Source organism: Muscardinus avellanarius, assembly GCF_963383645.1.
Source record: "Muscardinus avellanarius genome assembly, chromosome: 17".
In the NCBI taxonomy this organism is placed as follows: Eukaryota; Metazoa; Chordata; class Mammalia; order Rodentia; family Gliridae; genus Muscardinus; species Muscardinus avellanarius.
In genome coordinates, this window is record NC_137803.1 from 31,532,597 (window position 1) to 31,551,977 (window position 19,381).

Genomic DNA, 19,381 nt, shown 5'->3' on the forward strand with positions numbered 1-19,381 from the left:
CTTCCGAAGAGCCTGCGGCAATCTTCCCAGCCCGAGCTCTGCTGAGAGCCGGTCGATACATCCGACGAATGCTCAGAGCCGGTGGCCATCTCACCTCCCTGACAAGCCCCGGAGACCATCTTAAACCTCATCCAGCCCTGATTCCACCCAACAGTTCCACGGCGTGTTTTCCTGGCTCTGCAGCCTCTCAGCACTGCGGTTCCAGTCAGCACTGGCTGATAATACTACACTGCTAAGCTTCCCCTTCCTTGGACAAGTGGGTTCTGGCTTTTAGCCTCTTCTGGATTTGGGTTCACGGCTGTTAAAAAACCCAAATATTTGGTTCCGAAGTTCTCCAAGGGTAGCCAGGCTGCCCTACGGTTGTGTAAAGGGAATGGAGATGTCCTCTAACACAACTACACTGTTTCTGGACATTAGGCCAGTTTTGGGATGCCAAATTCCTGTTTTCGTCCTCACCCTCTGACCAGTCATGGGGTGAAGCCAGTCATCTAAAATAGACTCCCAATCCGCACTAGGCCATGTTCTGCTTAATCTCCAGACTCTAGGTTTATCTGGGGAACTGTGCCCCGAGCGGCTCATATTTTTCTGCATAAAAGTCTGGTCTACTTATGAGTTGGGTAATGGCTCTCGGTGACCTGAGATGGGTACGTTAGATCTTAAAATGTTAACTGATCTCAGAAACTTTTACAAATGGGCAAATAAATGGTCAGAAGTTCTGTACATATAGGCTTTTCTATGCATGCATTCCCCGCTTTCCCTTCAGATTCCCTTCCTTTGGCTTCCTGTCTTCCTTACTTGTCTTTTCTCAGGCACCTTCTTAGGGAACATGCTGACCGGTATCTTCCCCAACCTGGGACTGAAAAAGCAGCTCCACACCCTGTAATCAAGGCACTTAAGCCAGGGGATCAAGTCCTCCTCAAGTTACTTCAACCAAAACATCTCCAACCACGGTGGACTGGGCCCTTCACGGTGATCCTCACCACACCTACCGCAGCCAAACTGCTGGGGGACCCCAACTGGCATCATCTTACCCAGCTGAAAAAGGCTCCGGTACAACAGTTCCATGACAAATTATCTTGCACAGTCTTGGGGCCTACTAAGCTTCGTTTTTCTCGGCATAATTCTCTTTGATGTTTTATTTTAAGAGATCAACTTGTTCACAAACTATGATACTCTCCCTCTTCGCATGCCATACTATCATAACTCCGTGTCTGCTAAAGTCTCCTCGAGCACACATCACCAAGCTGTCCAGGGTAACCTCCAACTCACGCCGTAGCCATACTCCCACCTGCCCACTTCTGGAGGACCCAACTTCTCCCATCTGAGGATCCCCCTTACAATGCCCCTTTACAGCAGGAAGTAGTTTAAGATTCGAATTTCTGCCCATTATCACCAAAAGGCCGTGATGACAGGTTGGGTCCCACAAGCCGGGACATTAGAAAAGGAGGAGACTGTGCTGGGCAATATCGCAAGACAGGTGATATCATGAGAGGGGCAGAGTTTCCACACATAACCCCACCCACAAGACGTAAACTTTAAAAGGAAGGGCATTTCCTTTCGAGCGTCGGAGGAACTCGGAGGTCTTCAGGAGCGGTCTAGCTCCTATCCCCGAGAGAAGACCGTATTAAAATTCTTTTGGTGCACTGGTCTCTCTCGCCTTTTTTATTGCACCTAAAAAACTTAACACTATGTATACAAGATGTAAATAAGATGACACTTGGGATAATAATTTAGTGGGATAGTATTATAATATCCCAATACAGACTGCTGGAGAGAATCTCATTCTTGGAGAAAGTGATACAATGTAAAATGTTTGCCTAAGAAAAAGAGTCAAACTCTTATCACTAGAGTAAAATTTGGAGCAAATGAGCCAAATACCATGTCAATAAGTATAGCCAAACCAGATTTGGACAGGTGGTACACGCCTGTATTTCCAGTACTTGGGAGGCTAAGAAAGGAGGATCACATATTTGTGAACAGCCTCAGTAACATAACAAGACTCTCAGCAACCTACATTTCTAAAAACATATCCAAAGAGCAAATAAAAGCCCTTGGGCTGAGGGTATAGCCTAAAGACAGAATGTCCCTGGGTTTACTTGTGAATACCAAACACACACACACACACACACACACACACACACACAAGTGTAACCAGGCTGTGTGTGGTGGCACATGCCTGTAAAGTACTTTGGAGGATAAAACAGGAGAATTGCAGGTTCGAGGACAGCCTCAACAATGTAGCTAGATACTCGGCCTGTTTAAAAACAAAAAATAATGTAGATAGATACTCGACCCTGTTTAAAAACAAAAAATAAAAATGGCTGGGTGTATACTTGAAGGTAGAACACTGGGTTCCACCTCCATTCTCTCCTCTTCCCCCAAAAGAGGAAAATAGATAAAACAATAAGCTTAACTAAGTATAAATTTTTCAGTTGATTTGATCAGGTTTAAAACTGAGAGAATAACAATAATTAACATAATAAGAATGAGATAATAAGGGGATACTTAAATATTTCAATTGGTATATTTAACACATATTTTCTGTATTTTTTTTTCATGAGGTACTGGAGATTGAACCAGGGATATTGTATTTCTGACCTACATGCCCAGCCCCTTTTTTTTTCTTCTTATTTTGAAACAGAGTCTCACTAAATTGCGGAGGGCCTCACTAAGTAGCTGAGGCTGGCTGCAAACCCAGATCTTTCTGTCTCAGACTCTCAAGTACCTGGATTTCAAGCATTAACCACCACGCCTGATATATGTGCTGTATTTTATTCTTACATAGTACCCGATTTTAAATATGAAATAGCTTAAATTGCTATAGTTAGAATACTGCTTTACTGCTATAACAATATCATGTCAGGTGTGTGTGTGTGTGTGTGTGTGTGTGTGTTATCCAATTGAACTCAGGGGTATTCTACCTTTGAGTTACACTCCCAGACCTTTCTCTTTTTCAGTTTTAATCAGGGTCCTGCTAGGTTTTTAAGAGTTGCTAAATTGCTGAGGCTGTCCTTGAGCCTGCATTCCTCCTGTTTTAGCCTTCTAAGTGCAGTGATTACAGGTATTCACCACAACATGGGTTATGGTATTTGATGCTTTTATCCTTCTACATCCACTCCTTTGTTTCTCATCCATATGAATTTTTTAAATTTTTTATTGCTGCATTGAAGTCATACATCGTAATGGGACAAAAGATGGTGCAGACATTCATGCACACATCACCCAGTTAACCCTTACCCGATTCCCACCCAATTTCCTCCCCCTCCTTCCTGCTCATGCTTGGCTTAGTGATTGACTTTGATATGTTTGTTTAAGTACATTATGTGCTTTAGAGAATGTCCCTCTTCCCCCCTCCCATCCTTCCATCCGCTCAGTTAGGTCACATTATTTGCTCATTTATAGAATCTCCTTTTTTTTGTGTGGTACTGGGGTTCCTGGAAACCCTTCTACCTCCGGGCCATACTCCCAGACCTATTTTATATTTTTATTTTGGAAACAGGGTCTCTTAAGCCAGCAAGGCTGGCTTCAAACTAGGGCGATCCTCCTGTCTCTGCCTCCCAAGCGTGCGGAGATTACAAGTGTGTGCCACCACGCCCGGCCTAGAATCTCCTTCTTTGTCTAGAGTTCTTCCTGTTACCCATTTCTCCCTAGCTTTCATATATTAGGGAAAGCATCTGATTTCCTATTTTTTTGTGACTGACTAATATCACTTAGCGTAGATGTTTTTTATTCCCAAAATATATGAGTTTAGACTAGACCTTTTTCCCAAACAAGACTCACAAATCTAATTGTACACTCAAACTGTTTTCTCACTAACAGACATCTAAATTTGACATGTCTTAAACTGGCAGTCATAATTATTCCTGTCTACCTTTTATACTTGTTTTAAATGATAATTTTCAAAATACAAGTAAAATCATAATTCTTATATTGCTAAAATTTGTATTCAATTATTATGTAATGAATAGGACCTATGACCAGTTAGAAAGATAATACAGAAACAAGACACATTTATAGATCAAGCATATAAAGACAAGTGTATAAGAGGAGGCAAATTTTTCTTCTAACATGTGGAAGCTAATTAAACCTTCTACTGGACAGAATTTACATGTCTATCTATAGACAGGAATTATTTTGCATTGCTTTCAGACATACAAATTACAGACCATAATTTAGATCAAAAGTACCTGTAAAATCAGAATCAGATCAACTGAATCTAAGCAATGAATAGTATTTCATTGAAATAACTAAGTTATTTCACTAAAAAAAAATATTTTCTCTTTTGTTTCTTGCAGTCCATGCTTCCATTTCCTTGGGCCTTAAGGAGTAAAGTCATCCTAAACTCCTCTCTGTCTCTGACACTATAAATCATATTCTTTAGGACAAACTGTTGTCATTGTCTTTAAACTATATATAGAACCTGACAAATTCCTATCACCTGTTAATGTTATCATCTTGTTTGAGCTTCTATTATTTTCTACCATTTTTATCCAGCAGTTTGTTAATAAGCAGTGCATTCATAAGCACTTCTCTTCTTGTTTTTCTCTCCCCATATCTGGTGCAAGAACGATTCTTTTGAGTATGTAAATGAATTCCCCTCATTTGTCTGTTCAGTGCCCTCTATTTTCTTCTTCTCTCAGTGTCCAGAGTACTTACAATGATCTGCAAGGCCCTACCTGGTCTGATCACCATTAATTTTTTTTCCTTCTTGATTTTGGGGATTAAACTCAGGGACATTCTGCTTCTTAGATCCATCTCTAGATCTTTCTATTTTTTATTTTAAAACTGGATCTCCCTAAGTTTTCAAGGTCCTTACTAAATTACCAAGGCTGGCTTTGAACCTGTGATCCTTCTGTCTCAGCTTCCCAAGCACTGGGATTATAAGCCTTCAAACCCATTTCACATTCACTCCTTAACCTTGATTCTATTAGTCTTTACTATGCACTTTGCTCTGTCTTTTGTCTCTGTTTGGAACCTTTATACACATACACTTGGCTGACTCCCTCGTAGCTTCTTTATATGTTTTTGCTAAATTTCATCTTTTCAGTATAAAGCATTGTGATGGTTTTGCTAGAAACTGAAAACTGCTCCACTCTTCTACTCCCACACTTACCCTTACCCTCTGTTTCTTATACTTTCTAGTTTAGCATGTAAACCACTTATTTAATATGCATGTTGTTTATTGTCTCTGTACCTCAGCTGGACATAATTCATCAGGGTTAGAATTTTTTCTATCTGTTTTCTTACCTATAAATGTGCCAGAAGCACAATCCTTGCTCAAAAATATTTGTCAAATGAATACATAAATAGGTGATGAGTCTGCTGGCAATAACCAAGGCAGCTGGGCTTATGGGAACAAAGTGTTCAGTGCAAGAATAGTGGCTGCAACCCCGTGGGATGCAGTTCCTTTGCCTAGGATGAAGCTGTAAAAATACTTATTGGGACAGTATCTTCAAGGCTCTTAAGAGTTTAACTCCAAATTGAGTCAAATCTACAGACATTTATTCATATGAAAACAGCAAAAAAGGGAGTATTTAAAAGACATGGAGTAGACAGTAAGTAGGAATCCACTTACAGCTACTGTAAAAGAGGAGATTAAGAAAAAATGTCTTAAGCTGGTCTTGGTGGTGCAAGCATGTAATCACAGCATTTGGGAGGCTGAGACAGGAGGATCTCAGTTCACAGGCAGCCTCACTACTTCGTTAGGCCCTTAGCAACTCAATGAGACGCTGTTTCAAAGTAAAAAAATAAAAATCAGGGCTGGGGTTGTAGCTTGAAGGTAGGATGCCTTTGGGTTCCCTCCCTATTACCGCAAGAAAAAAAAATAAGGAAAAGAAAAAATAAAAATGTCCCAGAAATTCTCAGGGTAAAGGTATGTCATCACAAAAAGGATAGTAGTAAGATTTAGAATAGAAAGGAAAACATTAGCAACAGGAAGTGAAATATTAGTATAATAGAGTGATATCTTTTGATGGGTAGATATAAATTGTAGAAATTATATCCTGCCAAACTATTATTAAGAATCAAGGAAAATACCTAGCAAGGATTTTCTCCCATTTTGTAGGCTTTCTCTTTAGACTTCTGATGGTTTCCTCTGCATCACAGAAACTTTTTAATTTAACATCATCCCATTTATTAATTCTTATTTTAATTCCCTGTCTTAGAAAATTTTCACTAGTGCCTTTATTTTGAAGTATTGGTCCTATGTCCTCCTTTGGTAATTTTCAACTCTCTGGTCTAATTTCCAGGTCTTTGATCCATCCTGAGTTGATTCTTAGGCATGGTGAGAGGTTTAGGTATAATTTCATTTTTCTATTAATCATTAACCACTTTTCCCTATACCACTGTTGAAAAGGCTGTCTTTTCTCCAATGTATTTTTAGTTGAAAATCAGTTGGCTATAAGTATGTGGCTTTGCTTCTTTATCTTCTATTCTGTCCCATTGGTCTATGTGTCAGTTTTGGTGTCAATACCATATTGTTTCATTACTCTATATTTGTAGTGTAATTTTAAGTCAGGTATTGTGATGCCTCTTACATAGTTCTTATTGCTGAGAATTGCTTTGATTATTCTAAATATTTTATTTTTCCATAAGAAATTTAGGACTGAGCTGTACAGTTCTGTAACAAATAACATTGATATTTTAATAGGGGAATGCATTGAATTTGTAGATCACTTTTGGTAGAATTTCCATTTTGATGTTTGTTCTACCTATCTACCTATCTATAGGAGATCTTTCCATCTTCTAAGATCTTTGAATTTTCTTTCTTTCTTTCTGTTTTCTTTCTTTTATCTTTCTTTCATTTGCAGTACTAGGGATGGAACTCAGGGGCACTGTACTTCTGAGCTACATCCTCAGCCCTATTTTCTAGTCTTTTTATTTTTTGAAACAGGGTCTTACCAAGTTGCAAAGGGCCTCACTAAGTAGCTAAGGCTCTCTGTGAACTGGAATCCTCTAGTCTCAACTTCCTGAGTACTGTGATTATAAGAGTATGCCACCATGCCCAACTTTAGTCTTTTATAATTTTCATTATAAATGTCTATCACTACATTGATTAGATTTATTATTGATATTTTAATTTATATTTTAGGTAACTGTGAATGGCATTGTTTTCTGGATTTAAATTTACAGTGAATTCATGGTTACAATATAGAAAAACTACTGATTTTGTAGATTGATTTTGTATCCTACTACTTTGTTGAATTTGGGTCTTAGTGTGGAGATTCCTCAGAAAACAAAAATATCTAAATAGACTAATTAATTAAATTTAGTCTATTTAGTTTACTAAATATTTATTTATTTAGTTTACTAAATAGACTAAATAATTAAATAGACTAATAATAACAATATATGAATGTGGTCTTTTTCATGTTATCTGCAAATAGAGATAATTCAATTCTTCTTTTCCTATTTCCTTTCCTTTAATTTCCTTCTTTTGCCTTATTGCTTTGGCTACAGTATCAACTACTATATTGAAAATAAATTGAGATAGTAGGAATTTTTGACTTGTTCCTGATTTTTAAAGGAAATTATTAGAATTTTTCTCATTTAATATGATGTTGACTTTGGGATTATTGTATATTGTTTTTATGATGCTGAGGTAAATTCCATCTATTCTGATTTTTCTCAGCGTTTTTTTTATTTATTTTTATTTTTGGTAGTACTGGGGTTCCTGGAAACCCTTTTACTTCTGGGCTAAATTCCCAGACCTATTTTTATACTTTTTTAAAAAATTTGGAAACACGGTCTCTTAAGCCAGCGGGGCTGGTTTTGAACCTGCATGATCCTCCTGTCTCTGCCTCCCAAGCACAGGGATTACAAGTGTGCACCACCACACCCGGTTCTCAGTGTTTTTTAACATGAATGAGTGTTGGATTTTTCTTTTTCACCATTTATTAAAATAATCATATGATTTTTTCCTTAGCTATAAAAACTTAAAAGACTTAACACTACAAAAATAATCCAGTTAAAAAACAGGCAATTGAATTACCTAGACACTTCACAAAAGAAGAAATGCAAAAGGCTAATAAGTATGTGAAAAAAATCATTTCAATCATAAAAATCATGTTGGTAGCAATCAGGGAAATACAAATCAAAACCATACTGAGATTCAATCTCACCCTAGTTGGAATAGCAATAATCAGGAATAGAAACAAAAATAAATGCTGGTGAGGATGTGGGAAAATAGGAACATTTATACACTGTTAGTGGACTTAACAAATTAGTACATCTGCTATGGAGATTAGTGTGGAGATTCCTCAGAAAACTAGAAAGGTATTCACTATAAATTCCAGGGACTAAAATAATAATATAGTGATAAATAAATATTCATAGTGATAAATAATATCATAATGATAAATATTCGTATTTATAGCATCAAAATTAACAATAGCCAAATTATTCTCCTGCCTAGGTGTCAATCAATAAAAGAATGAGTTACAAAATTATGGTATATATACACACAATAGAATCTATTCAGCAATAAAGAAGAACAAAAAAAAAAATGTAATTTTCAGAAAAATGGATGGACCTGGAGAACATTCAGTGAGATGAGTCTGTCACAGAAAGTGTGAGGTCATATGCAGAAGCTGGGAAGAAATCTGGGCATAAGAGACTTTAAATAATGGAGCAGAAACTCCAGTGGAACAATGGAGGGGTTTGGAGAGGTTGGTGGGGGATGAAAAATATGAGTATTGAATAAAAAACTTTCCTTGAGATTATGAGTGTATATGAAATTACCAGTACCAATCTCAATATCATATACAGAAAAGGGAAAGGAGTGAGGAGGGATTTGGGGGAAGCTCACCAAGGGCTGTGTACATTTATGTCACAACTACTCTGGACTATATTATGATGTGTGTGATTGCAATGCACCAATAAAAATATATAAAAATGAAGAAAAATATAGAGGGTTTCAGGTTTACCAAGAAAATAGTTAATCTTTCCATGTCTTCAGCGAAAACAACTACAGAAATATTTATTTCAATATGAAAAACATAAATAAACCTGGAATATTATGAATAAAAAACGAATATGTGAATTAGTTTGGAATTAAGTCACTTTTATTTTAATGGTTGATTGTGAAGAGGTTAGTAATAATTACACTTATCCTCCTTTATCCATGGGTAATATGGCTTTGGGTTTATTGTAGAATGCCATTATGATCTGTAGGTAAGTTCCATCTATTCTGACTTCCTAATTGATGCCTGAAATCATATGCAGTACCAAATTCTATAAATGTTATGGTGTTTTTTTCTTTTATATATCTATGATACATTTTGATTTTAAATTTATGCACAGTAAAAGATCAACAAAATTATCTAAAATTAAAGACTGTAACAATATATCAATGTGGTCTTTCTCTAAAAATGTTACTTTCTTCTTGTGTTGATGTGAGATGATATAATGCCTACATATCAGATGAAATGAGGTGAATGGTGTAGACATTGTGAAATGTCTTTAGGCTGCTATTGACATTTTTCTAAGGACACATCAGAAGAAGTATCAGCCAGGCGTGGTGGTGCATGCTTGTAATCCCAGCATTTGGGAGGCTGAGACTAGAGGATTGTGGTTCGTGGACAGCCTCAGCTACTTAGGAAGGCCGTCCACAAATTAGTGAGACCCTGTTTCAAAATAAAGAATAAAAAAAAAAGGGCAGGAGTTTAGCTCAGAAGTTGAATGCCCTTGGATTGCATCCCCAGTACTGAAAAAAAAATGAGAGAGAGAATCATTCACTTCAAATTATTCTGGGTCATTGAGTCATACAGGGTGGGTAGCTCAATGTGAGAATCAGACTATCTCACTGGTTGGGGATCTTTAAAATTTGAAGGGTTTTTTGTTGAAATATTTTGTAGGGACATTGTAATCAGAAATGGTTATCACTTTCTTAGTAACTCATTAAAACATTACTGCAGAGGTTGGAATACTTTGGTGATTATATGAGTGACTTTAAAGCTTGTTTCTATCTGAAGATCATATTTAATAACTTTTCCTTTCATTGCTGTGTAATTTGCACATTGTGAGTCCCTTTTCAGATTCTTCCTCTTCCTTTGTAGATGACTTAACAAGTATTTCTAAGTCTTTTTTCATTATTTAAGGCCTTTTAGTTGGCCTTCAAGATTTTTTTCACTTATTCAACAAATAACATTGGCAAATCTATCTCTACCAACTTGTCAGCTGTATGAATCACTTTCTTAATCTTTTCCTTGACTCCCAGGAAGCCTACAAAGTTATTCACAACTTCATTCCATAATTTCTTCCAGAAAACATATTACTTGTTCATTACAGTTCTAAAAAATGCTATTTGCATCAGAGTGAATGCTCTCCTGCAGCACATTATGTATAGTTTGGGATCTGCATCCATTGCTGATTGAATGTACACCAAAGAACAGGCAGGTGTATGTGGCCTTGAAAAACCAAGAATGCATAGCTCAGTAGTTGAAGCAATAAAGTTGTTTGGAGGTAGAAACACAATTTCAACATTTTCATTTACATTTTTACAGCAACAGATTCAGGATAGCCAGGTACATTGTCTGTTATAATAGGATTTTAAGTTTCCATCCTTCCTCTTTCATATATTTTTCACATTCATTCTGAGATAAGCATTGGTGGAACCATCCCATACATAAGATAGATGCTGTCTGATTATAATGTCAGAACACAGATAGGTAAGACTTGTTTTTGAGAGCATGTAGATTATTTGCTCTCTACTCAACACTTGGCCGTATCATGTACCTATAGAGTATTTCCACAGAGTGCTACAGTTAATTTGTACCTCCTGTTTATCTCTGGTACTTCTTTGGTACTTCTGTGAATTTAGGTTTTATTGGGTATCTTCTCCCAGAAGAGCCTGGTTTCTTTGAATAATATTTCTTCTTAGGATCTTCAACTCTGCCAGAAATGTGGCAGAAGCTTTTTCTTTAATAAGTAGATGCAGTCTCTCCTATAATTTTAGTTCAAGTCTCAAATATGTGTAGCTATGCCTTACTTGCTATAAATTGCTTGGGTAATTAATATCCGGGGTTCATTAGCTGAAGTCTTCATATAGGCTCAATAGTTCTATTCATGTTTTTCACTTATAAATGTATTGCCTTTTCTATCTTAATGAAGTACTTACCATGGACTACTTATCATTCAGTATGCCCATAGGTTTTGCATTATGACAGCAAAAACTAGCACAAAGTTCTTTATTTTTCTACAATTTTATACATAGAAGTTTTTTAACTATTTATCTTAGCAATATGAGTCAGACATGGAGGTCTACACCTATAATCCCAGTACTTGGGATACTGAGACAGTGTTGCAGGTTCTAGAACAACCTCAGCAGCATAGCAAGATTTAGCAACTTAGTGAGACTCAATTTCAAAGTAAAAAAGATTTTAAAAATCTAAGGGTATAACTCAGAGATAGAATACACCTGGATATAATTTCTAGTACTAAAAAAAAAAGAGAGTTGAGAAATTTCAACATTTCACTTAAAAGAGCACTTGATAGCTTTTCTTTGGCATATCCAAACTGCCAACATCAGCAGGGCGTGGTGGCACAAGCTTGTAATCACAGCACTTGTGAGGCAGAGACAGTTGGATCGCACATATTGGAAGCCAACCTCCTCTACATCGTGAGGTTCTCAGCAACTTAATGAGACCCTGTTTCCAAATAAATTATAAGATAGGGCTGGAGTTATATCCCAGAGGTAGAAAGCCCCTGAGTTCCACCCCCAGTACCACACAAACACACACACACACACACACACACACACACACACACACACACACATGCACACACCGCTGCCAACATCACTACCATTTTATGACCATTATTAAGTAAAATAGGGTTACTTGAACAGAAATACTGTGATACATTGGCAGTACCTCTAATAAGATGACAACCACATAACTGAAGGTCAGGTATCATACGTGACATGAATATGCTGTAAAAAGGGATGATGCATGTCCAGGGCAGGATGGAGTGGGATGATATGAGAGTTTATTCTGTGATTCAGAATGGCGTGCTACTTAACTGTATGAGTTATTCAATCTGCAATTTTCTATTTAATATTTCAGACGAGGGTAGACTGTGGGTCACTAAGACCATAAAAAATAAAACTGTAGATCAGGGAGGACTACTGTAAATCCTCACTCCACTGCAAGCATTATATTCATTTTTATTATACACAGAATTATCACTTGAAAACAATTTAGTATGAAGATAAAATACTTGATTATCATAACTAACATCCTTGATCAATGTATGGAACACATATGGCCAATTTATATAAGTTGATTGCATAATAGATTTGAAAGAAAGCCTCAAGCCATAGATAAAAGCACACACACCAAAATGACTGTAAATCAATTAAAATTAAAATAAAAAATTGGAGTTCACCGGACGACTCCAGCAACAACCCACCAGGCTCCAGAGAGAAGGGGTGGACAGCGACCTGAGGCGAGCAGCTGCAGAACAGCCGGGTGTTATTAAGCAGTTTTTTCAGTGCAAGGAGCGTCTAAAGCTCCCAGGGGCTGGGCTCAGCACACCCTACAGGGACTCAGAGCTGAGCTCAAAACCAGAGAAGAAACACTCCAGGCTCACAGCCGAGGGCGTGGCAGCAGTGCCATATTGCCAGCTGCAGCAGCAGCGAGTTCAATGAGTCCACTACAGCTCCATCGGCACACTCAAAAACTGTGAGTCACATTGTGGCCCCTAGAGGAGAAATCCCAGTACTGCACTCCCAGGGACTTGCGCAGATAGTCTCCCTGGGTCAGAGATTTTTGCAGTCCAACCCAGTGGGGGAGAGGTGGCGGCAGAGATATCACACTATACTTGCAGCTCCCCATGGGAGAACGCCAAGCCTGGCACCCCCATGGTCTAAAGCAGCCTCAATTGACTCCCTGGGTCTGAGACTTTGCAATACAACCCAGTAAAGAAATAGTGGTGACTGAGATACCACAGACTCAAGATCCAGAGCACCTTAAGTGAAGTCGTAGTGACCCAGGAAAGAACCCAGAGAAGGCACAAACTTCTGAAATCATGGGAAAGAGGAAAAACAATGGAGCATTGAATGCCCACAATCCCACAACATTAGGAACCTGATAACACAGAAATTCAGAGATCTCTAGAAGATCAAATCATAAAAATTATTGTAGAAATAATAGAGGACTTTTGAAAAGAATTCAGAGAGTCAAAAAGAGATAAAGGATGGAATCATTGAAGTAAAGGCCTCAGTTCAAAGTATAAACAACTGATTAGACCACGTGGAGAATAGAATCTCGCTCCTAGAAGATGACCACTTCAAAAATGAATGCATAGTCTCTAATTTAGAAAAAAAAAATCTGGCAGCAGGAATTTAACATTGAAGAAATATGGACCCATTTTAAGAGAGCTAACCTAAGAATAATTGGAATAAAGGAGGGAAAAGAAGGTGAAACCAAAGGGATCTATAATCTCTTCAAGGAAGTGATAGCAGAAAATTTTCCAAACATAGAGCAAGAGGTTGATACACAGGTCCAGGAAACTTATAGAACTCCCTTTAGACAGGATCAGAGAAGAGGATCCCCATGCCACATAATTGTCAAAATGACTAATGTGGAAGCCAAGCAGAGAATCTTAAAGGCAACAAAAATAAAGGGCCAAGTGACATTCAGAGGCAAACCAATTAGAATCACTCCAGACTTCCCAAACCAAGTCATGAAAGCCAGAAGGGCATGAAGTAACATATTCCAAAAATTTAATGATAGCCAGAAAACTATCATTCAAATTAGATGGGTAAATAAGAAGCTTCCATGACAAACAGAAACTTAAGGAAATTATGTCTTCAAAACCAGGGCTAGAGAAAATACTCAAGGAGATTAACTGAAAAGAAGAAATATGTAATACACACCATAATCAGAAAAACAAGATTTCCCATCCAGCAGACAACTAAGCAAAGAAGAATAAACAGTATCTCAAACAGAAATAAAATGTTAACATGTTAGGAATTAAAAATTATCTCTCTATAATCACACTGAATGTAAACAGCCTCAACTTCCCAATAAAAAGCAAAAAGTGGCAAAATAGATTAAAAACCAGAATCCATCCATCTGCTGCTTACAAGAAACACACCTTACAAGTAAAGATAGGAACAAACTCAAGGTAAAGGGCTGGATCAAGGTAATCCATGCTAATGGAACTCGAAGACAAGCAGGAGTAGCAACTACAATATCACACAAGTTAGACTTCAAACTCAAACTTATTAGAAGAGACAAAGAAGGTCATATTTTACTGGCAAAAGGAATAATCCAGCAAGAGGAAATAACAATAATCAACATCTATGCCCCAAACATAGGTGAAGCTACTTTCATAAATCAAACTCTTTGTGACATGAAGTCACACATAAATCCCAATACAATAACACTGGGAGAGTTCAACACACCTCTCACAATACTAGAAAGATCTTCCAGACAAAGGGTCAGTAAAGATGCCTCAGAACTAAAGAACACCATTAACCAAATGGACCTGTTGGACACATATAGAATATTTTACCGAACTATAGCGGAGTTTACATTTTTCTCAGCTGCTCAAGGAACTTCATTCAAAATAGATCACATCTTGGGACACAAAATGAGCACTAGCAAATTTAAAAAATGTTACATACTTCCCTGTGTCATTTCAGATCATAATGGAATGAAACTAGAAATCAACTATAAAAAGACCCATAGAAACAATATAAACATGTGGAGACTGAACACCACAATTCTAAATGAAGAATGGGTCATAGAAGATGTAAGAGGTGAAATCAAGAAATTTCTAGAAACAAATGAAAACATAGATATGACATATCAAAACCTCTGGGACACTTTGAAAGCAGTATTAAGAGAAAAATTTATAGCCCTGAGTGCTCACATAAGAAAAACAGAAAATCTTCAAATAAATAACCTAATGACACACCTGAAAGCCCTTGAAAAGCAGGAACAATTGAACTCCAAAGCCAGTAGAAGATAGGAAATTATTAAAATTAGAACAGAAATTAATGAAATAGAGAATCAAAAAACAATACAGAAAATCAACAAAACCAAAAGCTGGTTTCTTGAAAAATTTAACAAGATAGATAAACCACTAGCCAACCTAACTAAAAAAGAAAGAGAATCAACCCAAATATGAAGATAAGGGATGAGAAAGGAGACATTACTACTGACAGTGTAGAAATCCAGAGGATTATCAGAAACTACTTTGAAAAACTATACTCCAACAAAATTGAAAATCTGGAGGAAATCGACAACTTCCTAGATAAATATAACCCTCCTAAACTGAGTCAAGAAGATATAGAACACTTAAATGAACCAATAACAATCAAAGAGATTGAAACAGAAATAAAGAGCTTACCATCATAGAAAAGCCCAGGACCAGATGGTTTCCCAAGTGAATTCTATTAAACCTTTATAGAAGAGATAACCCCAATACTCCTCAAACTATTTAGTGAAATAGAAAAAAATGGGACTCTCCCAAATACATTCTATGAAGCCAACATCACACTAATACCCAAACCGAATAAAGACAGTTCAAGGAAGGAAAACTACAGGCCTATATCTCTGATGAACTTAGATGCAAAACTATTAAACAAAATACTAGCAACACACATTCAAAATCACATCAAGAAAATCATACACCATGACCAGATAGGGTTCATCCCAGTGATGCAAGGCTGGTTCAACATACGAAAAGCAATCCATGTAATTCACCATATAAACAGAATCAAGAACAAAAATCACATGATCATTTCAATAGACGCTGAAAAAGCATTTGAAAAAATTCAACATACATTTATGATAAAAACACTGCAGAGAATTGGAATAGAAGGAACATATCTCAACATTATTAAGGCAATCTACAATAAGTCCACCACCAACATCATATTAAACGGGGAAAACTTCAAGAATTCCCCCTAAAAACAGGAACAAGACAAGGATGTCCATTATCACATCTTCTCTTCAATATCATACTAGAGACTCTAGCCAGAGCAATAAGGCAAGAAAAGGAAATCAGAGGAGTACACATAGGAAATAAAGAACTCAAACTTCTACTATTTGCAGATGACATGATACTATATTTAGAAAATTTAACAAACTCAACCAAAAGGCTTATAGAACTGATCAACAAATTCAGCAAAGTATCTGGATACAAAATTAATCTTAAAAAATCAGAAGCTTTCCTGTATACCAACCATAAATCCACTGAAAAAGAAATTCAGAAAACACTTCCACTCAGGATCTCCCACAAAAAAATAAAATACTTAGGAATAAACTTGATCAAGGAGGTAAAAGATCTCTACAAAGAAAATTATAAAATACTGAAAAAAGAAATCGAAGATCTTAGAAGATGGAAGGATCTTCCATGTTCATGGATCGGCAGAATGGCAGGATAAACATCATTAAAATGGCCATTCTTCCAAAAGTGATCTACAGATTTAACGCAATGCCTATTAAAATGCCAAGATCATTCCTCACAGACATAGAAAAATTAGTCCTTAAATTTATCTGGAATAACAAAAAGCCCAGAATATCCAAGGTAGTTCTCAGCAACAAAAAAACATGCAGGAGGAATCATAATACCTGACTTTAAACTATACTACAAAGCCATTGTAATAAAAACAGCATGGTACTGGCAAAAAAACAGATAAATAGACCAATGGAGCAGAATAGAAGACCCAGAAACAAGTCCACACACTTTCAGCCAATTGATTTTTGACAAAGGGACCAAAAACATACACTGGAGAAAAGATAGCCTGTTCAACAAACGATGTTGGCAAAACTGGTTAACCATATGCAGAAAATTGGAAATTAATCCCACTTTCTCACCCTGCACAAAAGTCAATTCAAGATGGATCAAAGACTTGGAAATCAAACCAGAGACCTTGAAGCTCCTTGAAGAGGGCATAGGTCCAATACTGCAACACATAGGCACAGATAAACACTTTCTCAACAAGACCCCAAAGGCACAATAAATTAAAAGGCAAATCAATACATGGGATTGCATGAAACTGAAGAGCTTCTGTTCAGTAAAGGAAACTGTCAAGAATCTCAATCGAGAGCCAACAGAATGGGAGAAGATTTTTGCCACCTACACCTCTAATAAAGGACTAATATTTAGAATATACAGAGAACTCAAGGAACTCAACACTAAGAAAACAAAGACCCAATAACAAAATGGGCAAAAGAAATAGACACTTCACAAAAGAAGAAATTCAAATGGCCAATAAATGCATGAAAAAATGCTCAACATCACTGGAAATCAGAGAGATGCAAATTAAAACTACCCTGAGATTTCACCTAACTCCAACTAGAATGGCAATCATTCAAAACACAAACAACAACAGATGCTGGTGAGGATATGGAGAAGTGGGAACTCTAAAACATTGTTGGTAGGATTGCAAATTAGTGCAACCACTTTGGAAAACAGTATGGAGAATCCTCAGAAGAATCGGAACAAATCTACCATTTGATCCAGCAATACCACTTCTGGGTATCTACCCCAAAGATAGGAAGCCAAACTTCCAAACTAATGCATGTGTATCTATGTTCATAGCTGCACAATTCAACATAGCCAAACTATGTAACCAGCCAAGATGTCCATCAAGAGATGAATGGATTACAAAACTGTGGGATATGTACACAATGGAATTTTACTCAGCCATTAAAAAAACCTCAATTACATCATTTTCAGGGAAATAGATGGAGCTGGAGGACATTATGCTAAGTGAGATTAGCCAGTCACACAAAAAATAAGAAATCAGATGCTTTCCCTAATATGTGAGAGTTAGGGAGAAATGGGACATAGATGGAAATCCTATAGAGGAGCAAACAAGGCAATCTAAAGGAGGAGAAAGGAGGGGGGAAGAGGAAAATTTCTAAAACACACAATGTACTTAAACATATTGAAGTCAGCCACTAAGCTGAGTAAGGGAGGGAGGGACAGGGAGGGAATGGGATGGGAATTGGGTAGGGGTTAAATCAGTGATGTGTACATGTATGTACACACAAGTTTTTTACCCTAATATGATGTATAAATATAATGCACCAATAAAAAATTAAAAAATAAAAAATATATATCTAGATAAAAGATTTAAAAAATTAAAAATTAAGTTTTTAAACATAAATGTTTCAAATTAACAAACCTTACTAGCTCTTAAGTATGAAGAGAATATAAAAGTGAAAACTACCAAATATTACTTAATGAATGACAAATTACTAAACAAAGCTTTGGAGATACAACTAAAGTCATTTAAAGATTAAATACACAATTGTAAATACAGCATAAGTTTACTCCAAGAAAGTGGGAAAATTTCTACAGAGTTTAGTAAAACTGGATAAATAAAACAAATAAGGCAGCTAGGCTTAGTGGTGCACACTTGTAATCCCAGCATTCGGGAGGCTGAGACTGGAGGATTGCGGTTCGCAGACAGCCTCAGCTACGTTAGTGAGGCCCTCGCCAACTTAGTGAGACCCTGTTTCAAAAAATAATAATAAGAAATAGGGCAGGGGGTGTAGCTCAGAGGTTGAATGCCCCTGGGTTCCATCCCCAGACTCACCAAAAAAGAAAAAGAAAAATATATAAGGCTATATGGAAATTAGTAAAGTTAAATAATGCATAGAAAGAATCAAGAGAGATATCAGTAGCACATGCATATTCTTTGAGAATCTAAACAAAATAAATGCATTTCTGTTCAGGTGAATTATTGGAAAAGGTAGAAATAAAACGTTTTAAGAGGAAATAAACAAAAATAAGACAAAATAACAATATTTTTAAAATATGAGGGCATCAAAATTATGATAAAGTTGAAAACAAATAAAATTATTTAACAAAAAATATGTATTTGAGTGGGAATAAAAATATTAGAAGATTAAATATTTATGTGATTAGCAATAAAGTATTATAAATAAAGTATTATTAAAAAATAAATGGAAAATGACTGGAATAGTTTTACCAATGTATTTGAGCAAACATTTAAGGTAGAGTTAACTTTTACCCTGTGAAAACTCAGAGAGTTAAAAAAAAAAGCATCCATCCAGGTCATTAATTGGGTGCATCTAGCTTGATTACAGAACAAAGTAAATCATGCAATAAAATGATACCAAGATTTTCCAAATAACATAGGTACATAATTCCTGAGTAAAATTCTACGAAATGCAGTAATAAAACTTACATCATGTTCAGGTAGTTTATTTTAGAAATTTAAGGTGATGCTTCATTATAAAATAATTGTACTTGCCATAGATTAATGAAGAAGAGAAATGTGAATACATTGTTGGTGGGATTGCAAATTAATGTAACCACTTTGGAAAAGAGTATGGAGGATCCTCAGAAAAATGGGAATGAACATACCATGTGACCCAGCAATACCATTTTTGGG

The 19,381-nt window shown here is 36.5% G+C and overlaps 1 protein-coding gene across 1 annotated transcript in view; it reads left to right on the plus strand.

Annotated features, from left to right (window-relative positions):
- Positions 1-620: 620 nt before the first annotated feature.
- LOC308276100 (large ribosomal subunit protein uL23-like) overlaps positions 621-19,381 on the plus strand; it is a gene marked incomplete at both ends in the record, with an annotated part of 68,174 nt that continues 49,413 nt past the window's right edge. The window contains one exon of the mRNA XM_080714695.1: positions 621-644. Coding sequence (XP_080570821.1) covers positions 621-644 — 24 coding nt within the window. The remainder of the gene's footprint in view (positions 645-19,381) is intronic.